At 46.2% G+C, this 25,541-nt stretch overlaps 2 protein-coding genes across 3 annotated transcripts in view; one reads left to right on the plus strand and one right to left on the minus strand.

The window, feature by feature from the left end:
* Window positions 1-25,541, minus strand: part of LOC143973906 (uncharacterized) — a 148,013-nt gene that overhangs the window by 72,820 nt on the left and 49,652 nt on the right. The gene's annotated exons all lie outside the window — the stretch shown is intronic.
* The window catches only part of LOC143973907 (protein FAM240B-like), an 86,628-nt gene continuing 84,510 nt past the window's right edge, over window positions 23,424-25,541 (plus strand). The window contains exon 1 of one of the 2 annotated variants that reach the window (XM_077474790.1): window positions 23,424-23,560. In XM_077474790.1, the coding sequence (XP_077330916.1) occupies window positions 23,525-23,560 (36 nt within the window). In that variant the 5' untranslated portion in view covers window positions 23,424-23,524. The other variant, XM_077474791.1, reaches the window with a different exon arrangement.

Below are 25,541 nucleotides of genomic sequence, written 5' to 3' on the forward strand. Positions count from 1 at the left end.
AGGCGGGGCCCGCGACGGAGACGTCGCGGGCCCCGCCGCCTGGAATGGACTTAAAGGGGAACCCCAACGCCGAAAAAAATCGGCGTGGGGGTCCCCCCAAAGTCCACAACAGACCCTTGTCCGAGCACGCTACCCGGCCGGCCAGGAAAGGGGGGCGAGCGAGCGCGCCCCCCCTCCTGAGCCGTACCAGGCCGCGTGCCCTCAACATGGGGGGTGCCTTGGGGAAGGGGGGGCCACGCGGCCCCCCCACCCCAAAGCACCTTGTCCCCATGTTGATGAGGACAAGGGCCTCTTCCCGACAACCCTGGCCGTTGGTTGTCGGGGTCTGCGGGCGGGGGGCTTATCGGAATCCAAACGGAGAGAGCGACGTGTCAACATCTCCTGGAGAAGAACAAGAAGAACAAGAACGGAAGGCGGCGGCGACAGCGGCGACAGAAGACCGGGAGGCGGCGACAGAAGAACGGAAGGCGGCGACAGAAGACCGGGCCACCGCCTGCAAAAGAGCTATAAGAAGGCGCGGTGGCCCGGCAGAAGAACCGAAGAGGGGGACAAGACCCCCGAAGTCGGGAGAAGAGGCCGGCGGCGGGGAGGAAGAAAGCCGGACTCCTCCGCTAGCAAAAGAGCTACAAGAAGATAGCGGAGGAGTCCGGCGAGAAGACCCCCGAAGACGGAAGACCCCCGGAGCTGTGCAATAAACAATTTTATCTCGTGTGTTGTTTTTTTTTGGGTACTTTTATTTTACAGGTGAATGGGTAGGGGTACATTGTACCCCATACTCATTCACATAGGGTGGGGGGCCGGTATCCGGGGGCCCCCTTATTAAAGGGGGCTCCCGGATTCCGATAAGCCCCCCGCCCGCAGACCCCGACAACCAACGGCCAGGGTTGTCGGGAAGAGGCCCTTGTCCTCATCAACATGGGGACAAGGTGCTTTGGGGTGGGGGGGGCGCGCGGCCCCCCCTTCCCCAAGGCACCCCCCATGTTGAGGGCACGCGGCCTGGTACGGCTCAGGAGGGGGGCGCGCTCGCTCGCCCCCCTTTCCTGACCGGCCGGGTAGCGTGCTCGGACAAGGGTCTGTTGTGGACTTTGGGGGGACCCCCACGCCGATTTTTTTCGGCGTTGGGGTTCCCCTTTAAGTCCATTCCAGGCGGCGGAGCCCGCGACGTCTCCGTCGCGGGCCCCGCCTACCTGCACACGCGCTCGAAATGAGCGGACTGTTGCCTCGTGTGTGGGCGAGTCCGCTCATTTCAAAAGTTGCGCGGACTTAGTACGACGAACAAAGTTTGCCGTATTTGTCCGCTCAAAAAGTGCCGTGTGTGGGCGTGTTCGTTCATTCAAAAGTTTGAGCGGACTGTTTGACGAACTTAGTTTCGGCAGACAGTCCCCGCGTGTGTACGCCGCCTAAGTCATATCAGACTCTATTTAACCGCACCCCCTTTAAGCCACAGCCAATATTTTAATGCATTTATATAAACTTCTTAGATCAGATCTTCTGTGCCTTTGCCTTGGTCAACATATCCGGACTCTCTCTGCTGTGTTTTCCTGTGAAATGCCGCGTACACACGATCAGACTATCTGGCGGACAATCCGCCGGACTTTCCAGTGGAGGTCCGCCGGACTTTCCAAACGAGCGGACTTGCTCACACACGACCACACACAAACAGACTTTTCTGGAGGACTAAGTCTGGCGGACAATCCGCCGGACTTTTGGCGAAAGGTCCATCAGACTTTCCAAATGAACGGACTTGCTCACACATGGACTAAAGTCTGTTAATTTTGAACATGACTTCAGGTACGACAGGACTGGCAAAGGAAGTCAATGTCACCGCTTCCATCGGCAAGATTGACACCTTGCAAGCCCCGTCGCCTGATATGGGTTTTAAGGTTAACCCCCTACGCAGAAAAAACATCATGGGGGCCCCCCAAAGTCCATACAAGACCCTTATCCAAGCACGCATCCCGGCCAGTCAGAAAAGGGGGTGGGGACGAGCGAGCGCCCCCCTTCAACATGGGGAGGTGGGTGCTTTGGGGAAGGGGGGCCCTGTGACCCCCCCACCCCAAAGCACCTTGTCCCCATGTTGAAGAGAACAAGGGCCTCTTCCCGACAACCCTGGCCGTTGGTTGTTGGGGTCTGCGGGCGGGGGCTTATTGGAATCCGGGAGCCTCCTTTAATAAGGGGCCCCCAGATTCTGGCCCCCCACATTGTACCCCTACCCATTCGCCTGGGGGGAAAACTGGTAATAAAAAAACACACAACACAGATTTTTAAAGTAGTTTATTAGACAGCTCCAGGGGTCTTCTTCTGACTTCAGGGGTCTTCTCGCTGGGCTCCTCCGCTATCTTCTGCTCTTTTGCCGCTCTTTTGCCAGGGTAGGAGCCCGGCTTTCTTCTTCTTCGTCGCCACCATACGGGGGTCTTCTTCTGACTTTGGGGGCCTTCTTCCGACTTCTCCGTGCTTTCCGGCCTCTTCTCCTAGTCTTCGGTTCTTTCAGCAGTACTACAGTGGCCCCGACCTGTGGGAGTATGACCATTGCATCGTTTTCTTGGCTTTGCCAATTAGTATCAGAAATTAATTCATAACTTCTCATAAAAACCCCTGACTTATATGACCAGAGAGCACGGTAACCCACAGAATTGGTCTCCAGATTCCATTGATGCCTTTGAGAGTCTCAAGGCTGCCTTTGCTTCTGCTCCTTTGTTGGTACATCCTGATCCTACAGTTCCTTTCATCCTTGAGGTTGATGCAACTGGGACTGGAGTTGGTGCCCTGCTGTCTCAACATCCTACCTCTGCTATGCATCCTTGTGGCTACTTTTCCAAGAAATGATCTCCTGCAGAATGCAATTATGAGATTGGAGAGAGTTGTTGACGATCATTTTAGACCTTAAAGAATGGAGGCATCCCTTTGAAGGAACCACTGTGCTAGTTCTTATTCTGACTGAGCATAAGAATCTCACATTTTTGTCTGAGGTTAAACGCCTCTCTCCCAGAAGGGTGTGATGGGCTCTTTTCTTGTCAAGTTTCTATTACATAGTCGCATTCTTACCCAGTACTAAGAATGTAAGGGCTGATGCTTTGTCACAGCGTTCCATTGTTGTTACGTTCCTGTGATTCCTCCCGATTGTATTCTGGCTATGGTTCGCACCAGTCTCACTTCTCCTTTGGGTGACAAAATTCATGCCACTCAGATCCATTCTCCTCCTGAGAAACCTCCGTACTGCTGTGCTCCAGACTTACCATTCTCCCAAGTCTGTTGACCACCCAGGGAAGAATCAACACTTTTGGGCCATTTCCTAACAATTCTGGTGGCCTAGTCCAGTGTTTCTCAACTCCAGTCCTTAAGGCGCCCCAACAGGTCATGTCTTCAGGATTTCCCTCAGATGAAACAGCTTTGGTAACTACTAAGGCGGTGAAACTGATCAAATCACCTGTGAAAAATAATGCAGAGCCTGAAAACATGACCTGTCGGTGCGCCTTGAGGGCTGGAGTTGAGAAACACTGGCCTAGTCTATGTGCTGATGTAGCCACCTTCGTAGTTTCTTGTTCTGTGTATGCTCAGAGTAATATGCCACAACACCATCCAGTGGGCCTCCTACAATCCATACCCAATTGAGAGAGGCCTTGGACCCACCTGTCAAAGCATTTCATTGTGAAGTTACCCAACTCTCAGGGCAACACAGTTATCCTTATGGTGGTTGACCGATTCTCAAAATTGTCTCAATGTATTCCACTTAAGAAGTTGCCCACATCGAAAGAACTGGCTTCCATTTTTTCTTGGGAGATCTTTCACTTACATGGGCTACCCAAGGTGATCATCTTGGACAGGGGTAGCAAGTTTGTGTCCAGGTTCTGGTGAGCCTTTTGTGCACAGTTCAGCTTTCTTTCTTTTCTGCGTATCTCTTGCAGTCCAATGGGGCCCCAGAAGGAGCCACGGGTTGCAGGAAAGAAATTCACTCAATTTCCCCATCAACACAGACAGTGTTGATGCAGGAATCCCTCCTGCTGGGCCATTGTCTTCTCCCAGCAAGGGGTGGGGGCAGGGGTGGCCGATGGAAGTCGTCCCCACCAGTAGAAGACAGTGATTATCACTAGTAATAATCGCAAGTGGATCCAGCAGACAGGTTGTACCCAAGTTGATCGATCAACATTCACATTCCTCTCATCCTGTTGAGTTAGCGGCCTGCGGTGTCTCTTATACCCTCATGCTTTACTGCTTTCTGGATCAAGCATAAGACAGCCTGCACCCTTTCATTGCTGTTAGACACCAAATTTTTTTTTACCAGCAGAGTACCTTGAGCTGCACTATAAGTGGTTACAAAGCATTGTGGGTGTTTGCTGTACCTGCTTTTTAAGTATCTGCTGGTGTTTGACTTTAATTTGTTATAGTATTTAAATCTTCTAGTACATCTAACACTCCCCCCAGACTAACAATGCTGTTGTTCAAAGGTGCCCCCTGTCTTCCTTCATCCAGGGTGAGGGCACTCTAATACAGGAGGTGTGTTACTGGCCAGATTGCCAGGTTAAAAAGAAAGAGTGAAAAAAGCTTACAAAAAGAAAATGAATGCAGCCACTACATCTAATGATTGATAAGCTGCGATATATTACATTTTTGGTTTTGGGTTTAATACTGCTTTATTGATCAGGTCTTGGCCTCTTGTATTTTATTTTAGTACAGCCAGAGGCCACTCTGCCCACTATATTCCTCCAGCCATTTTATACAATCCCCTCTGTAGTTCCTAGGAGCATTAACCAGTATCGTAATCATGTAGCCAGTCACAATAGTGGGCGGACCCAGGTGATTCAGACTTCTTTTCTGTACCGTCCACCTACTATGTGTCAAATGATTGACAGGTCAGGAGGCTCCTGTTTCACCCACTATGACCTAATACTTTGACTAGTAGGCCAGGGGTCTCCTGGTCTGTCACATCCATACCTACCTTCAATCTTGTCAACATTCTCACCCATTCTCATTGCATGATAGGAATTGTAGTGTCTACAATCAGTGCCACACAGTAGGCAGAAGTAAGTTACTTTCTCAATGGAAGCTATGATGCCACAGAGATTAAAAAATCTACAGTTATTTTATACATTAATTATTTTATGCTGCAATTTAACTAGTATCTCAGAGTTTGGCTTTAACAAAGAAATATATAAAAAATACACACACACTGCAGTTATTCTCCAAATCACAGACTTCCACACACAAAAAAAGAAAACTTTCAAAGTGCAAATATGAAGCCTCTGACAACTTTGACATTTAAGGCAAGTAAAAAAAAAAAAATACTAGAAAAGCTTCAGTGCCTCCTGACTCGACACGAAGTTTCAATTTTGAAGTGAAACAAAGCTAACGCTTCATCTTTTTGAAATGTGAATGGCACAATGTGCTGCCTATTGAATTTTGTACATAGGCGTTTCAGGGGCGTTTTTAATGTCTGTCAAATGCCTCTCAAATGCCTGTTCTTAAGCCAGTGTGAACTAAGTCTAACTTTCACAAATTGACCTTGATTTTTGATGTTTTCAGGTAAAATGGCATTCCTTGCTGATGGCAGAATATAAACAAACCAGTGCCAGCATTAAATAAAATAAAAATAAAAAAAACTGTGGGGGTCCCCCCAATCCATACCAGGTCCTTCGGGTCTGGCATGGACTTTAAAGGAAACCTCACACTAAATTCATTTTTAAAAAAAGGACATGGGGACCCCCCCCCAAAGCACCTTGTCCCCATGTTGATGGCAATAAGGGCCTCTTCCCCACAACCCTGGGAGGTGGTTGTGGGAGTCTGACTGGGCAGGGGGCTTATTGGAATCTGAAAGCCACCATTAACAAGGGGGCCCCTAGATCCCATCTTCCCATGTGAATGAGTAGGGGTACATTGTACCCCTATTCATTCACCAAAAAAGTGTCAAAAAGAAATAAAAACACAAACACATTTTTTGACAAGTCCTTTTTAAACAAAAACAAATGTTCCTTGAAGTAAATCCAGCGTCAATCACGATGAATGCCTGCTAGACATCGGCAGACAAGCAACAAACTTTTTTTTCAAGTCGTCAGCTGAGGCGTTCATGATTTCGGGGGACATTGTTTTTGTTTATTTTTGACACTTTTTTCGGTAAATGAATAGGGGTGCAATGTACCCTATACTCTTTGACTTAGGGAAGGGGGTGGGATCTGGGGGCACCTTTGTTAAAGGGGGCAACCAGATTCTGATAAGCCCCCTGCCCACAGACCCCCACAACCACGGCCCAGGGTTGTGGGGAAGAGGCCCATGTCCACATCAACATGAGGACAAGGTGCTTTGGAGGGGGAGCCCCCCTTCCCCAAAGCGCCCCCCATGTTAAGGGCATGTGGCTTGGTACGGTTCGGTTGGGGCACTCACTTGTCCCCCCTTTTCTGACCTGCCAGGCTGCATGCTCGGATAAGGGTCCGGTATGGATTTTGGGGGGACATAGCGGGATTAGGGGTTACTGCTGTATTAAGAAATTCGGATACATCCAAATGTCTCAATAATGAAATTGTGTCCAAATTTAATTTCAGAACGAACTGAACTGCACATGTCTAGTTACAATACTGGCAATTGTGTCAATGTGCAGGCAACAAATGCACATACTGTCTACATTTAGGGTTAACACAAGTACTGGCATACACCCGCACACAGCCATCGTGTCTATGAGGCGACTGTATGCAGTGCCTGCGGCACCTTCACCATAACTTCACTAATATCAGTGAGGTATGGTAGCGACAGAAGCATTCTCATAGGCAGAGGCCAGGTTGTGAGGGACATTGGGGACAATAGTAACCTGTACCTACTACTCCTTCTCTAGTGCATACACAACATTGTTTGACAAGTTTTGGACCTGCTTTGGTAGGAGGGATAATATCTGGGAAGTGTCTCTCATGCAGCTCGCTGACTGCATGAGAACAAAGTTTTACAGGTGCAAGGCCTTTCTGGTAAAAAAAAAGGCTGGTACAATCTCCTCTTGATAGTTTAGGTAGGTGCCAGATCTTTCTGTAGACTTATGATATATGATGTAGGAGTTGTATATGGCCAACAGAAACAGATACACACAGGTCACTTTTTTGTACCAGTGAATGGATCTTCAGGTAGGGCTGCATCATTTGGTCGTTATAATCGACAACTCCCATTAATTGTTTGTATTTGTATACACAAAAAGGGTTTTGGACCAGACCATGCCTTCCGTGAATTTTCAATGTGCCTTTGTGGGTGGAAGAAAATACATACACATCCCACCAGGGCATCCATCAGAAATTGTGGGGCCCCTTAGACAGCTTCAGGCCTGGGCCCCCCCTGGGGTCTGACATCCAACATTCCCCAGGGCCCGACCACTGGTCGTCCCACCGAATACGCCCACTGCCCATCCCACTGAGTCTTGAGTCGGTGCATCCACTTTTATTTTAACACTCTAGACAATGTATCATCACCTCCATCCATCACAATCCATCCCTCTCCACATTATATTCCCACCTCCGCTCATCATCATCCATCCCTCTCCACAATATATCCCCACCTCCGCCCATCATCATCCATCGTTCTCCACAATATAAGCCCCACCTCCGCCCATCATCATCCATCCCTCTCCACAATATATCCGCACCTCCGCCTAACATCATCCATCCCCTTCCACATTGTATCCTCACCAGTGGAGTTGCGTCCATAAAGGGAAAGAAAGGCGCCGGACCCTCTCTCCAGCCACCCCCCTAGCACCAATAGATAGATTCATGCATTGCAAGAATCGATCTATGGCTGCCGCTGCCACCACCTATTCAGACACCCAGCCCCTTTTCGGGCGCCTGAATTGCAGCAGCAGAGTTTTTATTTTTAAGTACCTGATTAGAGCCATAGGCTCTAATAGGCGTCAAAAAAGGTGACCTGGGAGCGCCATGCTGGCCGCTCGCAGGTCACTCAGCTGTGTTAGAAAAGAAACTGAATATTTTCTTTCCTAACATTAAACCGTCTCTCCGCCAATCAGCTGCTCAGATCTGTTACCCGTCACTTGATTGGCTGAAACCACAAGGTGCTATGAGGCTGCATTTGATGTGCACAGTGGCTGCATTTTATGGGCACAGTGGCTGAATTTGATGGGCACAGTGGCTGCGTTTGATGGTACAGTGAGGCTAAAATTGCTGGGGTTTTTTTTCAGAATTTTTCAGTTTGTTTGTTTTCATTTTCTTTCCTAACATTAAACCGTCTGTCTGCCAATCAGCTGCTCGGATCTGTTACCCGTCACTTGATTGGCTGAAACGACAAGGCGCTGTGAGGCTGCATTTGATGGGGCACATTGAGGCTGCATTTGATGTGCACAGTGGCTGCATTTGATGGGCACAGTGGCTGAATTTGATGGGCACAGTGGCTGCGTTTGATGGTACAGTGAGGCTAAAATTCATGGGGTTTTTTTTCAGTTTGTTTGCCCCCCCAAAAAAATGTTGAACACCAGCGCCACTGTTCGCCACCTCCACCCATCATCATCCATTCCTCTCCAAAATATGGGCGGAGGTGGGGATTAATTGTTAACGTGGATGAGGATGATTCTGGGTGGAGAGTTACATAGTGAAGAGGCTCTCCAGAATGTAACTGTCATCCCCACCCAGAATAATCCTAATTTTCACAATGCATTTCCATTGCAAGTCCATAATGCCAGCTTGTCAGCTTCAGGTGTTATAATAATATGTAATAGTGTTCCATCTATTGGATTAAGTGAGTGACTGAGTGGGCACAGCGGCACACTCCATTTTTCTGTGACTTACCCTCCACGCTGCTTTCTCATATCTTCATGCACCTGACAGGGCCGGGTTCACTTTCCAGGCTAAGAAGATGACCACGCCCCCTGCTCCAGTACTGGCCAATGTGATTGCAACAGCAACTAGCAGGCTCCGTCTTTGCAAGGGATGGAAGCAGATTGAGAGTCATACTCGATCACCAGGCGAGGGGGGGGGGGGGGCAGTAAAAGGGGGAGGCTTGTATTCTCTGCTGCATGTGCTAGCGGCTGCCTGCAGATCAGTTGAGAGTGTATTTTTATGTGCAGTAAGACAGGCTCCTTTGGACACTCGGGCCCCTTACAAAAGTACTGCCTGTACCCCCTGATGGTGGCCCTGCATCCCACTTACCCTTTTTTTTTACCTTACATTTAAGAGGCAAATTTCTTGATTTCATGCTGACTACCTCCTTTTAGCTTTGTGGTTACTAGTCTTTGTGGAAATCCCTTGTGATTTGCTCACGTTTTACCACAAGCTACAGTTTTCAGCAGATAAAGGTGTCAAAAAAGTGTCAGGTTTGTTTAAAAAAAATTCCACATAGAGGTGGTTTCCCTGATGGAATTGGAGTGATATAAGGTCCCACACAATTTTTCGTCTGCTACACATATAGGGTGGGCAATCAGGGAGCTCCATACACGCATCCCTACAGACATACAGGGCTTTTTGGCAATTTTATCAGATACTGTATACATTTCAGCTGTGTCATGATTTTCAGCCAACAGAATTGGCATTTTGGCTGGATTCAGTTGCACTGGCCTGGTTAACAGATAATGAGAGGGAGAAGCTAGTACACCCAATTGCATCGGAGGAGGTCCTCTCAGTCATCGATTCTTTTCAATTGGGGAAGTCACCGGAGCCAGACAGCCTTCCTATTGAATTTTATAAGGCTCATGGAGAGCTTTTAGCTCCTGTACTGGCTGTAATTTACTTTGATTGCCTGAGGTAAGGAGCCTTACCGGAATCAATAAGCAATGCCCATATAGTTTTAATTCACAAACACCCAAAGGATCCATCTTCCTGTGCTTCATATAGGCCCATTGCTCTTTTGAATGTGGATTTTAAGATTTTGACAAAGCTAATTTCTAGGCAAATACAACCATTACTGTCTCATATTATTGATTCAAATCAGACGGAGTTCATGTCTGGTAGAGCTACAGATGTGAATTTGAGGAGATTGTATACCAATATTCACGCCTCACATATTAATACAGAGTCTAGGGTTATTGCCTCCCTAGATATAGAGAAGGCTTTTGATACTTTGGAGTGACCCTTTCTGTGTGAGGTACTCCGCAGAATGGGCTTTCCAATAGTATTTATAAAATGGTTTCAGGATTTATATAGAAATCCAACAGCTGCAGTTAAGATGGGGGGAGTGCTGTCAACCGTTTTTTCATTGTTTAGGGGAACTCAGCAGGGCTGCCCTCTTTCTCTGATCCTCTTTGCTATTACTATGGAGGCTTTACGCACCTCCCCCAATACTAAGGGCTTGCGGATTGGTTGGTGGTAAGAGAGGACAGTCTTGTACGCAGATGACCTTTTACTATTTTGAAATGATGCTGGAACCTCTCTCCAAGGGGCTTTGAAGATATTGGATTCTTTCTTTCAAGTCTTTGCTGTTTCCAATAGATAGGGAGGCCCGTAATACGGCTTCGAATTATATTTCATTACAGTGGGTGGAGAATTTCAACTATTTAGGAGTTGTAATTTCCTGCCAAGCTTCTGGGTTTATTTCTTTGAATTTGACTCTGATTATGGGAGACATTGGGTCAAAATTGAAAGTATGGAAGTCTCTACCGTTGTCTCTGTTGGAACGTATTAATCTTTTAAAAATGAAAATTATACCAAAGTTTATGAACTTATTTAGACACTCCCCCCAGTGGCTCCCTATGTCCTTTTTTACAAAATTAAACCAACTTTTTTCATCTTTTCTATGGGGATCAAAGAACCCCAGGTATAAATTAATTACCCTGATGCGCACTTGTGAACAAGGAGGACTAGCATTTCTGGATTTATATAAATACTTTTTAACCACTCAGTTGGTTACAGCCGCATGGTGGCTGAATTCTTATACATATAATCCCTCTACCCAGGTGGAAGCCGCAATAGTAGGCTCTATGGATGCTCTCTAGGTTCTCTTATTTAGAGGCCATAGGGCACCATATCAGTTGACTCCTTCAATGCTCATTACTATTCAAGCCTTGGAGGCTGGTCTTAGATGTGAGCACTATCCTAAGGGGGCTTTTTCTCCACGTGCCCCTTTATGGTTTAATCCTACTCTTCCTAAATTTTTTAAAACACCAGAGCCTATTGCATGGACTAAATATAATATAAAAATATTCTCTCAGGTGATTACTAATCGGAAATGATCTACCTTTTCAACACTTACTTTGACTTTAAGGCCGGGTTCACACTTTAGCGATGCGGGAACGCCGCGAATCCGCAGCGTTTTCCCGCATCGCACACCTCCCGCCGGCAGTTCACACTGCCCTATGCGGACGGCTGGGAGTGTCAATGTTATGTTAATGACACCCCCAGATCCGTCCGCATATCGCAGTGCGATCTGCCGACTCGCACAGGAATCGGATCGCATGGTGTGAACCCCCATGCGATCCGATTCTGTTGCGGACCCAAAAAAGGGTCCCGTGCGAGTTTGCTGCGGGAGCGCTGCGAATTCAGCCATACTATCTGTATGGCTGTACTCGCATTGCTACGGAGATCGGATGTGATTTGCTGTGCGAATCACATCCGGATCTCCCCCCGCAGCAGTGTGAACCCAGCCTTAATGTTCCAAGTTCCCATCTATTTAGATATTTTCAGCTTCCTCTCACTTTTCATGCACACTTTCCACAGGATAGTTTAATGATTAGACAATCTACTTTAGAACTAGTGCTTAGGTCTGAGTGCTTGGATAAGCCCACTTTGAGATTGTACTCTCATCTTATATTGATCTCTATCATGCCATTAGAGGTTCTGAGAGCTAGGTGGGTGCGAGATATACCAGATTTAGATATGGAGGATTGGAGGTGTGTATGGGACTTCCCTTTGCAATCTTTGATATCTTTGAGAGATCGTAGGATCCAGTATAAATTGGTACATAGAGCATATATCACTTCACTCAGACTAGAATAGATAAATCCTGCATGTTATTCAGAGTGCTGACGATGTGGTGCGATCCAGGGGGATTTTACACTTATTTTTGGACCTGCCCATAAATAGCTATTTTTTGCGTGGAAGTGGTGGATTTATTGAATTCTATCACCTCTGCTCCTTTACCGATTTCTATGGCTATCTGTTTATTGGGTTTGGTAGAGACTATTCTTCCTACAGTGTCAGAGCAAGTGTTTGCTAATATAACATTATTTTACGCAAGAAAAGCTATTGCGTTGTATTGGAAGAAACTTCGGTCCCTTACGCTTTCGTATTGGAAACAATTAGTAAATAATAATCTTCCATTGTATAGAGATACTTGTATGAATAGGGGTTGTCCTAGTAAGTATGATAAAGTGTGGGCAAAGTGGCTGGACAAACCATATGCAGCATTGAATACCCATGGGAGCCATTGTTTATAATATGCATGTTCCCAAATGAGAAATGGGAAAGAATTCCCCTTTGGATTAATAATTGTTATATCGGATTTTGAAACTGTTTTATTCTATTTTTGATTCAATGTGTATAATGTCTTGTGGTGTTTTGTTTTGGTTGTGTGTTAAGAAATTGAATAAAAAGATTTTAAAAAAGACATACGGAAGTCATACGTGTACCCTGTGGCCCTCTCACAAAGTTTATAATTATCGGGCACGTTTACTGGGGATATAGTGTTTGATACTCATTTGTTTGCAGTATAAATCAGAGAAAATTTGGAGGAAAAAAATGATACAGTAAGTGGCCTATTTTTGTAACACTTGTCATATGCAGAGCGATAGGTGCATTGGTAAGACAGTGACACTGGTACAAATGTTTATGGCTGAATTGGTGACAATGTACTGGTGTAACAATGATCAGGTACTGGTTTGAGGGTGATCAGGTATTGGTGTGACTGTGACACTGGTACAGATGTTAATGGCTGCACTGGTGACACTGTATTTGTGTAATGGTGATCGGGTACTAGTTTGGGGGTGATCAGGTACTGGTGTGACAGTGACATTGACACTGGTATGGATGTTGATGGCTGCACTGGTGACACTGTATTTGAAAGTGTCTCTGGAATACTAGAATGAGCTCTAATTATTTGTTGCTGATGTGACACCCCACAACTTATACTTGGCCTTTCATCCAGGTGTACTGCACTGCTCATGCATGCCACTTCATCAGGATATACTGTGCTTTTGGTGCTTGCCTGCTGTTGTTCAGAGCGCCTGATTATTGTTGTTGGGACCCTTTCATCCTCTGGATTGGTTACTGAACTTCTGCTCTCTAACTTGAAGGACTTGGCCTTCAAGTTACATTGGTTCTGGAGGCACTGTTCTAGTGTTACAGTGATCATGAACATAGTTGCTGGTGTGCATTGTCTGACACTGATACAGATATTGCTGGTTGCACTGGTGACAAAGTGTGTGACAGTGATCAGGTACTGGTTTGAGGTTGATCAGGTATTGATGTGACTGTGACACTGGCACAGATGTTAATGGCTGCACTGGTGACACTGTACTTGTGTAATGGTGATCGGATACTAGTTTGAGGTTTATCAGTTACTGGTGTGACAGTGACATTGACACTGGTATGGAGGTTGATGGCTGCACTGTTGACACTGTATTTGTTTGACGGTGATCAAGTACTGGTTTGACGGTTAACAGGTACTGGTCTGATGGTGACACTGGCACAGATGTTGATGGCTGCCCTGGCGACACTGTACTGGTGTGACGATGGTCAAGTATTGGTTTGACAGTGATCAGGTACTGGTGTAATTATAACATTTGTACAGGTGTTGCTGCCAGCACTGTTGACACTGGGACAGATGTGGCTAACAATCAAGGACATAGTGGATGGCTGCACTGTGATATGACAGTTACACTGTTGTGGCTAGCAAATCAGGACACCAAAAAAGGTTGTTTTGGTGTGTGTTACATTGCACCGCAGTAACTCACTGTGGGTACAGATCGGCCCTCCTTCCTTTCACACTGCTCCCTATGTAAGAAGAAGTCGATAGCTGTAACATGCAGCCTGTGTTTATGTTCACAATCTCTGTGATTGGTCACAGTGATCACAAGGTATAGGCCAATTTATATATATATATATTTATGATTCAGAGCCCTATGGCCGGTACGGATAAGGATGACAAACAGGGTTAACATAAACTCACTACTTGAAATGGACCTGAAAGTGTGCCCTGGTCTAACGTACGGTATACCAAAATAAGGGGGCATACCCTAGATAAGAAATGAGGATTAAATGAACATGAAATGAAGTGAAATGAGTACTCTCATGAGGAGTATAATGCTTGAGAAATGCCCTAAAAAGGGGGATGGGAGGGTGGGTATCACGCACAGGAACCGACAAGGAAGACAGCCGAACGGGCTGGTTAAATACCCCTCCGGGCTTCTCCCATAATTCCAGGCAACCATACTGACCTTCTTATTTATGGTTCAGGGCCCTATGGCCGGTACGGATAAGGATGACAAACAGGGTTAACATAAACTCACTACTTGAAATGGACCTGAAAGTGTGCCCTGGTCTAACGTACGGTATACCAAAATAAGGGGGCAAAAACATTCAGGTAGGGATTGTGCTTTATTTGACTTTAGTTTAGTTACTGGGTGAGTTTGACGAAGGCCTGGGCCATCTCAACTTGTGGATTGGGTATGTAGCGGGCAAAACAGGTGGACTTCCATCTGCCCAACTTCTTGATGACATGGTCCGGGACCCCTTGGCGGGAGGCTGTTAAGGCTGCCCCGATACGGAACGAATGTCCGGAGTAGTGAGCAGAAGGATACGTAGAAGTATCCTGATGTGTTCCATGAACCGGGCAGCGTTTAGAGGTTTGGTATGGAATGGCAGGAGCGGGCTCGTGTCTGGTTGATCGGCCAGAAGGGACAATACGCGGGCGAGAGTGGAGACCAGGCAGCAGCTGTTGTCGGTCTTATAGAAATGGATGTCCGTACCAGAGCCAACCTGCTGAGTTTTGGAGACTGCTAGGTGTAAAATGAAATGGTCTTCGTAACGGACCAGGTGGCGTTTGCAAAGCATGCGTTCTGCGGGGTTGTTACAGGTAAACTCGCCTGGCCATAAGAAGCCGTAGAAGGCCATATGTATGGCTGCTTGTAAGATGATGCTAGGATGTAGACCAAAAGGTGACGTGGCCAGGATATCTGACATATTTCTGAAGATATCTCCTGTGATAGGCAGACGTCTGGTGCTGGCCACTGGCTGGCGCTTCTGGACGCCGCGCATGACAGCCCGAACGGCATGGTAAGAAAATAATGAAGGTTCAGCAGGGTCCTGGAGGGACATGAAATGTTGGACACCGGCTAGATACAGCCGGATCGTATTGTAGGATAATGCGAGCTCCGAGTGGCAATAGGAGATGAAGGCCAGGACTTGTTTCACACAGGATGTCTCTGTGCTGTGATGTGTCATGAAGCGGTTGGAGGCCCTCCAGGCCATTTGGTAGGCCTTGAGGGTATTACGTGAGAGGGAAAGATTGATGAGCTGGGTTGCTGCTAGGAGGTGTGGGGCTAGTCCAGGGTCATCTGAGACCAGTCCGGGATAGCTGCTGATATTGGTTCGGCTTCGGGCACCTGTTCGAAAAACGAGACAAAATTAAAGCGAGAGCTGGCGTCCGCTGCCCGATTGGACTTACCGGGGATAAAGAAACAGTGGATGTTGAATTGAAACAATAATGAGAGCTGAACCAGCCGACGTAGGAAGGACATCATCACTAGAGACCTGGACCTGCCTTTATTAATGATCTCTGCAGTGGCCAAATTATCTGTTGAAAAGGCTACAGTTTGGCCCGATCAGCTGCTATGATGGGATATAATTCGAACAGGGAGGATCTTTCGGAGAAGCCGGGTATCGCCAGTATCTGGGGAGGCCAGGGAGCTGCGAGCCAGAGGTGGCCAAAAATTGCTGCGAAGCCTGTGGAGGCCGCCGCGTCGGTCACCACCTGGGGTGAAAGGGAAGATATGGAGGGAATGAACAGGGACATTCCAAGATGACAGGAATTCCTCCCACATAGAGAGGTCCGCTATTGCCGCGGGATCAAGGCTGAGGACCTGCTCCGGATCCTGTGTGAGGGACAGTAAGACCAGTAGGCGTGACACGAAGGAGCGACCCTGAGGGATGATACGCATGGCAAAGTTCAACATGCCGAGAAGGGATTGCAGCTGTCTCTTGGTGCAAGTTCTGGAGTGGGTGAAGTCCCTCAGGACCGCCCTGATGCGGGCCAGTTTATCCGGGGGGAGGCTGGCCTGCATGGTGTTGGTGTCTAGGTTAACCCCGAGAAAGGTGATGGCTTGTGTTCGGCAATGGGGACATTGAGGTTCCTGAAAACCACCCTTAATTTATCCAGGTCTCCTGGCGGTGAGCCGGGTGGCTCGATCAGAAGGAAGTCATCCAGATAGTGTATGACTCCCTGACACCGGGCCACGTGTAGCAGGATCCACGTGAGTGACTGCGCGAACGTTTCAAAGAGCCAGGGGCTGCTTTTAGACCCGAAGGTCAGTTTGGTGGCAAAATAATACAGCTCCCTCCACTTGATGCCATGCCAGCACCAGAGAGATGGATGGATGGGAAGGAGCTTGAAAGCATCCGAGATATCGGCCTTGGAGAGCCAGGTGCCCGTGCCTGTCTTGAGAATGGCCTGGATGGCCGTGTCTACGGAGGCATACTTAAGAGAGAACTCCTCGGAGGGGGTGAGGGAATTTAGACTGGGGATAGAATAGGAATGAGGCGCTGACAAATTGTACACCAATCTCAGTTTATTTGAGAACTTGCCCTTGACAAGCCCAATAGGGCTGACTCTCCAGGTGTTGAAGGGGGGCTGGGTGAAAGGGCCTATGATAAAGTCCCATTCTAACTCTGTCTGTAGGAGTTGATCTATGGCTCGTTCATCGATAGCTGCTGACCGTAGGTTCCGGCACTCGTACGTGAGATGAGGGAGAGAGATGAGTCCAGTGTGAAAGCCTTGGGTGAAGCCCTGAGCAAGGTAGACGGACAGTGAGGGAGTGGGATGAGCAGCAAGGTAGAAGCTGAGCCATGAGACGTCGACCCGGCAGGCATGCAGGCGCCTGTTGGCCCTGAGCAGTACCCGAAGTAGAAGGGTTGTCTGAGGGCCGGGCTGCTACTGAGTTAGCGCACCAGGTGGCGGTATGGGTAGCCGACTGGCAAATTGCGCAGAGGGGAGACCATAGGCCCGCGAAGTGGTGGCAAAACAGCTCAGTGTCCATGATGCTCCAGTCAGTAGGCATCTGGAATTGGAAGAGCCTGGCGGCCGCTTTAGCGGAGAAGGGACGGTGGTAGTCATAAAAACCGCCGTACTTGTAGCTCAGATCTACAACTGCGTGGAGGTACCGATCCAGCTCCTCTCTCCTGCTGGGGGAGGCTGAGCAGATAACATCCCTCAACATGCCGAAGGCCAACGTGAATTCGGTGACCGAAAGCTTTCTGTCCAGCCTGGGGTCTTTGGCTTTGAGGCCACTGACACATCCCCCCATGTGTACGCCTTATTCTCCGCAAGATCGTGGATGGAGATGAGTAGAGAAGCAAGATTGACATCCTTGCCCTCTAAGATGCCCTTCCTGACGTTGGCCGGTACCAGATGAGAAGGGTACACGACTGAAGTACACCCAGTGGTACCTGTGAGTGGGATAGTCACTGCCTGGGCTGCTGGTACTGGAGGAGAAACGGGCGGGCGAGGCTGAGCAGATAACATCCCTCAACATGCCGAAGGCCAACGTGAATTCGGTGACCGAAAGCTTTCTGTCCAGCCTGGGGTCTTTGGCTTTGAGGCCACTGACACATCCCCCCATGTGTACGCCTTATTCTCCGCAAGATCGTGGATGGAGATGAGTAGAGAAGCAAGATTGACATCCTTGCCCTCTAAGATGCCCTTCCTGACGTTGGCCGGTACCAGATGAGAAGGGTACACGACTGAAGTACACCCAGTGGTACCTGTGAGTGGGATAGTCACTGCCTGGGCTGCTGGTACTGGAGGAGAAACGGGCGGGCGGGTCTCGATGAGGGCCACCCGATTCTGGACCTCTGAAACTGAGATACCAGGGTATGGAGTTGCGAAATCGAGGAGGCGATAGAACCCAGGGAGGCCTGCTGGGTACTAGCTCCTGCCGCAGCTAGAGGAGGAAAGAGGAGCTTGAAGAGCTCAGCCTTTCTGGCTGTCGCCGGAAAGGGTACACCTCTGCGCCTCAGCTCAGTTGTCAGTCTGGGAATGGTCCATACTCTGGGGGACCGCAGGCTGCCACTCTCTGAAACTGGAGATGGAGATAATGGGGGTGTGAGATCCTCACTGCCGGCCAGGGACATGGTGGCGTAGTCCAGGCCTAGGCGAGCCTACTTGTCCTCGGGGTTGGGTTCTCTCTGAGTTGAACCTATATAAGGGTGACATGGATTACAAGACTTGCTGGTGACTCCTGAAGATATACATACTTAATGAGAAGGGCACTTCCGCTCATGTGCGCCTTCTCCATTTTTTTTTTTCTTACCTAAGGAGGCACCGTCCGAACAGGTGCAAGGTGGACCTACTGAAACTCGACTGACCTGAGAATATGAGGGCAAAGTTTGTTGAGAGTTCTATACCTGATTACAGATAGCTAGCTAAAAATAGTGACTTCATTGGGGTGGTGAGATTTTGAAATGAAATGAAATGAAATGAGACAAACAAACAAATGAAATGTTGCCTTTAAATGAAACGTCTGCCATGACAGAGGTGCGATTCGGTCGTGTCGCAGATGCAACTGACAGCGAACCGGACTCTGGAGCATGTATTGAAATGAGGCAATTTAGTGAAATGAGGCAGATGAGCAAGGCCCCCGGCAGGAATCGTAACATTGAAGAAACAACTGGATTCGAACCGGGAAGCAGTACGTGACAGTGAGTAAATCTGCCATGACAGAGGTCCGGATCGCCATGCCGTAATCTTGCGACTGAGCACGAAACGGACTCTGGAGCATGTACTGAAATGAGGCCTGTCCTAGGGCACGCCGAGACGAATTTGGTACACAGGTGTGACTATTCATACCGGAGCGTGATAGGGGAGAGGAAATGATACCCATGACAAAGACAAAAATCAGAGGGTGAGCCCACGATTGACAAATGAATCCTGTCTCTGGAGCATGTACTGAAATGAGGCAAAAACAGCTGGGCACACCGAAACGAATCGGTGCATCAACAAATGCGACAGGATTCGAATCGGAGCGTAATAAATGACAGAAATTATATGCCATGACAGAGAGAAGAATCAACGTCTGGACCGATGGTTTAACAAAGAATCCGTCTCTGGAGCATGTACAGAAATGAGGCCGACAACTGGGCGCACCGAGGCGAATCGGTGCATACCTGAAATGCGACTGGATTCGTATCGGAGCGTAATACGTGACAAGAAATGAAATGCCATGACAAAGACGAGAATCAGGGACTGCGCCTGAACCTGCGAGTGACTCCGTCTCTGGAGCATGTACTGAAATGAGGCCGAAAACTGGGGCACACCGAAGCGAATCGGTGCATCAGGGATGCGACTAGATTCGAATCGGAGCGCGGTAAGTGACAGAAATGAATGAAATGATTCGAAATGATATGAAATGATTTGAAATGATTCGAAATGACATGAAATGATTTGAAATGATTCGAAATGATATGAAATGATTTGAAATGATTCGAAATGATATGAAATGATTTGAAATGACTCGTAATGATTTGAAATGATTCGAAATGAATTTGAAATGACTCGGACTGCTTAGAGTTTGACATGACGAGCAGCCGCCTGTGACTTTTAGAAATGATTCGAACGATTCGAATATTTTTAGAAATGATTAGGGAGTCGTCCGATTGAAATGAAATGTCTATGAAATGAGGTGCCTGACGTGGCATGACCGATATGTCACGAACGAGTGACAACAACTTCTCTCAAGAAGAAAAAGGAGTAGTGACATTTGAGGTAAAGAGTATGGGTGACATGATTGAAAAATACGTAATGTGAGTGGTTCGTGATTTCAGGATATCGTGTTTAGTGACATAGTAAACATGAAATAAAAAAAAAAAAAGGGAGCCGAAGCCCTACCTGCGACAGCCGGCATAGATGCGTTGTACGACAACGGCAATTTTTTGAGTATTGCGACAATCGGACAAGGAAAAAACACACAAACAAGTCATTTATTTAAAAAGAAGCCTTGAACCATCTTCTCCAGGTGCCGTCTTCTCCCTGAGCCATAAAAACAAAAAAGCCACTCTTCTCCTGAGTCTTCCTCCTTTATGTTGTCCACCCCTGTCTGGCACCTCTTATATAGCCATGGGGCGTGGCTATCTGATGACATCACCCAGAGAGACCCTTGTGACAACACGTGACGTGTTTTTAGCGGGTAACCGACTGCAAGGAAGAAGACAAAGGTGGTAAGGAAGAAGACAGCAGTGGCGAGGAAGAAGACAGCTCTGGGAGAAGACAACACCGTAAGAAGTCAGCACCGGGAGAAGATGGCTCTGGGAAAACATGGCACTGGGAGAAGACGGCTCGGGGCTTCTTTTTTAATAAATGATTTGTCAAAAATTGGCTCTTGTTCTTTTTTTTACTTTTCACTACTTTTTGGGGCGAATGTGTAGGGGTACGATGTACCCGATACCCATTCCCATAGGGGGGTGGGATCTGGGGGCCCCCTTGTTAAAGGGGGCTTCCAGATTCTGATAAGCCCCCACCCACAGATCCTGACAACCACAGCCCAGTGTTGTCGGGAAGAGGCCCTTGTCCCCATCAACACGGGGGCAAGGTGCTTTGGGGTGGGGGGCGCCCCAAAGCACCCACTCCCCTGATTGAGGGCATGTGACCTGCTATGATTCAGGAGGGGGGCTGTTTGCTCATCCTCTCCCTTTCCTGACCTGCCAAGCTGCATGCTCGAATAAGGGTCGGGTATGGATTTTGCATCCATACTAGACCCGAAGGGCCTGGTATGGACCTGGGGGGAGGACCCCACACCGTTTTTTTTCACAAATTTGTTTTGCCAGCAATCTTTTTTTTACATTCAGCTGTTCAGCTTCCTGACCCCCTCCTTGGCAACCAGCTATATACAGTGTTTGAAGTTCAGTTCAGTCACTTTTTTCTTGTAGAAAATGGATGTCAGCTGACATGAAAACAGATGTAAAAATTTACATCTGTATTAGTTTTGAGCTGTTTTTTTACAAAACACAAAGTAACTGAACTGAACTAAAAAACTGAACACCCGTGTGAAAGGATCCTAATGCCGTGTACACATGGCTGGACTTTTCGACAGCAAAGGGCCGACAGAACAAATCCGTCGGACAATTTGACCGTGTGTGCGCTTCATCAGACCATTGCTGTAGAAAAAAGTGAAAAGTTCCCCACGGGGCTTTTTAGCAGCAAATAGGAGTCAAATATTTTGTAAAAAAATCACAGATTTTTTATTTCAAAGGATGGTTAGACACAAAACATATAGAAAATGAATTAAAATATGAGCTGTGGTATATACAAGGTGAGACAAATTAGGCTAGGAAAGGTTATACATCAAGGGTGATACATTGTTACACTTGGAATTGCACTATCCGATGTATGGAAATGCATTGAGAAAACCGCATCCAATTCGCACTAGCACTGCCTAGCACTATAGCCTTTCTGCAGGTTCACCCATCAACCTCCCCCTCACACCCAGCAGCTGGATAGGGTTGGTACTCAAACTACAAGTCTAGGGCCGGCCATAGACGGTGTGAATTTCTTTCCTGCAACCACAGTCAGTGTTGACAGAGGAATCCCTCCTGCTGAGAAAATGTCTTCTCCTGGTGGGAGGGGGTGCAGGAGCTGGTGGGGAAAGCCGTCCATGCAGAGAAAAGACAGCAATTATCACTAGCAGCTATAGCAGCTATAACAGCTACTAGCGATTATCGGAAGGGAATCTGGCAGGCTGGTTGATCGATCAATCAACTTGGTACATTAAGCCTGCCCATTAATGGTTTGAATCTTGGCTGGTTCCTGCTGAACCAGCCATGATTCAAACTGTGTATGGCTGGCCTAATTAAAACTTTCCTCTGACTCCTTGGCGACGCCTTTCAATGAAAAAATATAATCACTAAAGGAGGACTAAAGACGTATTTCATATATTTGCTGAGAGTTTCCTAAGCTGACAGTTCTTCGGTTTGTCAAGGAACAACCATCATCAAGCACAATGGTAGCAACTAGGAAGAAAGACCTTTAAACTTGGGTATTTATTTTTCTTTATTTGTGCAATGACCTTCACTATAAATGAGGCCAAATTCTCACTTGTTAAGCTGATTTGATCTAAAACCTGATACACACAGGCTGAATATTGGCCAGTTCAACAGAAACCAACAGACATTCAGCCTGTCCAACAGAGAGTCTGGCTTCTGACGAATGGGCATGTTGGAAAAACAGCAGCAGATCGGCATCCAATCAGTGCTTGCCGTCAATTATCGAAACACAATAGCTCAACAGGGACATCACTGTACTAACATCACATAGCTAGGACAGTAAGCTCCTCAGTTTTTTTTTCCATTCAACTCACTGGATTGAATGAAAAAAAAAAACTGCTATGCCCCATACACACGGTCGGATTCAATGGGAGCTTGTTGACGGAAATTCTGACCCTGTGTAGGCTCCATCGGACATTTTCCATCGGAATCTCCATCACACTGAAATTTGAGACCTGGATCTCAAATTTTCCGACAGCAAAATCCGTTGTTGTAAATTCCGATCGTGTGTACACAATTCCGATGCAAAAAGTTCCACAAATGCTCAGAATCAAGCAGAAGAGCCTCACTGGCTATTGAACTTAAATTTTCTCGGCTCGTCTTACGTGTTGTGTGTCACTGCTTTCATGACGTTTGTAATTTCCGCCAAGATTTGTGTGACCGTATGTATGCAAGACAAGTTTGAGCCAACATCCGTCGGAAAAAAATCTATGGATTTTGTTATCGGAATGTCTGCTCAATGTCCAATTGTGTGTACGGGGAATAAGCGTGTACCTCGCTTTAGTGGTTAGTGTTTGTTGTAAAGTCCTCCTGTTTTTATTTTTTAATAGCGGCAATAAAGATCTCATGAATTCTAAGGCAGCATCTTTGCCTGGTCTCCTCAATTTTTTTATGAAATATAATAATACATTTATAATGTTAATGTGTTTTTGATATTATTGGAGCTATACTTACAGTCAAGACCTGTGTTTAGAATCATTTATAGTACTTTTACAGTATATTGAATTAATTATAAAGAAGGCAAACAGCTTACTGAATAGAAACTGGTCATAATATCATAACTATGGGACATAATATAACTATTTGCCCGAAGGCTGAGTTCTGTATCAAGTGACAGTACATTTTATTCAGCGCAGTCAATAGTAACAAAGTTAGGATGACATTTGTCAGCTGTTTGAAATGCATTCTATCCTTATGCAGCCAGAGGCAGCTTTAGACATCCTAGAAATTAAGTGAAATATGACTTGTGTGCTCCTTTAAAATAGTGACTGTCATTCAAAACCTTGCAGACAGAGTTGACAGATGAGGTCACTCCCACATGTTCACTGTTAAGACATATAGCTCTCTGGGACAGAGCACTCTTAAATCCGTGTATGCTTAACAGAGTCTGCAAGACAAACAGCACCACAGTAAGAGTAAAATGCCTTTCATTTCATGGCTTTAATTACAATGGTATTAAACATATGTCTCAGTAGTAGATGTTATTAGCACTAGCACTAGTAGTAACACAGTTGTAGTAGCATTTCATCTTCTTATTGGTTTTCTTTTAAAAATCTGATATCTTTTATATAACAACCAAGCTTATAGAAGAGAAAACTTTTTTTTTCAAAATTGTATTATGATGACTCTACAGTAATTATTACTATTGGCATTAGTGTTTTTTTTTTTTTTTACGTTTTTATATTATTACATCATATGTGCTTGCGGTTTCATTTCCTCTAACAGAATGTTTTTTCCTGTTACCAATAATATTAATCGAGACGTACTGCTAGCAAGTAAATATGTGTGTAAATGGACTGTAATTATTAAAGTTATAATTTACCTTTCGCAGTAATAAAGCACATAGGGGGTTATTTACGAAAAGGCAAATCCACTTTGCACTGCAAGTGCACTTGGAAGTGCAGTCACCCTAAATCTAAGGGGAAGATCTGAAATGAGGGGAAGCTCTGCTGATTTTATCATACAATCATGTGCAAGATAAAATGCTTTTTTTTTTTTTTTTCATTGCATGTCCCCCTCGGATTTACAGCAACTTTACTTCCAAGTGCACTTGCAGTGCAAAGTGGATTTTCCTTTAGTAAGTAACTCCCATAGTTTTCCAGTTTCAAGGAATACATTATGGCATTTTTGTTTAAAGGTTTTTATTTGCCATATGTACATACCTGTCAAGACCAAAACATAACACTTGGAATGCAGTATATTCCCTGGATTTCATCCAGATAGATAATATGTAGGTAGTCATTAATGAAAATACATCTCTATGTAATTCTTAAATTTTACATTAAGCACCTCTTTTTTCTTTAAAGAAACAGTGTATAGTATACTATGTTAAACATAACGTGCAGTTTCCAATAACCATTATGGCATTTTTACAAAGATGTGATAGTATCCACAAAGAGAAGAGAAAATGTGCTTTGAATTGTGTTTGAGTTTGCTTGCGTGATGCATAGAATTTGCTTGTAGTTTTCTTAAAATACTGAATATTGATGAGTATTGATAAATATTGTTTCTAGGCAGAAATGTCTTTATTGTAATGCTTGCAAAGCTCTGACTGTCGATAGAGAATACATAGGTTGATTTACTAAAGGCAATCTTTTTTTCTTGCACGTGATTGCAAAGTGAATTTTTACCACATTTGCTAAGCTAAGGAAAAAATTCCCTTGCAAAGTGGACAATCCCTTTGCCTGCCAGCACGCTGCATGTGTGGTGTGCTGAACGGAACTGGTTTTGATGATACAGTGGGGGGAGATTTACTAAAACTGGTGCACACAGAATCTGGTTCAACTGTGCATAGTAATCAATCAGCTTCTAACGTCAGCTTGTTCAATTAAGCTATGACAATAAAAACTTGGATACTGATTGGTTACTATGCACAGCTGTACCACATTCTGTGTGCACCAGATTTAGTAAATCTCTCCCAGTCTGTATAATGTTTCTGGAAGGTGTGCTTTCCCTTAGGAGCGCATGATTGGGGATACCCAGTTTATTTGCACATATCAATGAGGTTCAATGTTCTTTGTCTTATGCACAAAGTACCAGTACCAAGTATTATTATTATTATTATTACAGGCACTTATATAGCGCTGTCAATTTACACAGTGTTTCGCATCTATATTATACATTCACATCAGTCCCTGCACTCAAGGAGCTTACAGTCACATTCATACATACAAAAACTAGGGCCAATTTAGACAGGATCCAATTAACCTACCAGCATGTCTTTGGAGTGTGGGAGGAAACTGGAGTACCCAGAGAAAACCCACGCAGGCACAGGGAGAACATGCAAACTCCAGGCAGGTAGTGTCATGGTTGGGATTTGAACCGGCAACCCTAGTGCTGCGAGGTGGATGTGTTAAAAACTTAGCCACAATATAACGAAATGCTTACCTG

This window comes from Lithobates pipiens, unplaced genomic scaffold (assembly GCF_037356315.1).
Source record: "Lithobates pipiens isolate NorthernLeopardFrog02 unplaced genomic scaffold, aLitPip1_a1.2 Scaffold_13, whole genome shotgun sequence".
NCBI lineage: Eukaryota > Metazoa > Chordata > Amphibia > Anura > Ranidae > Lithobates > Lithobates pipiens.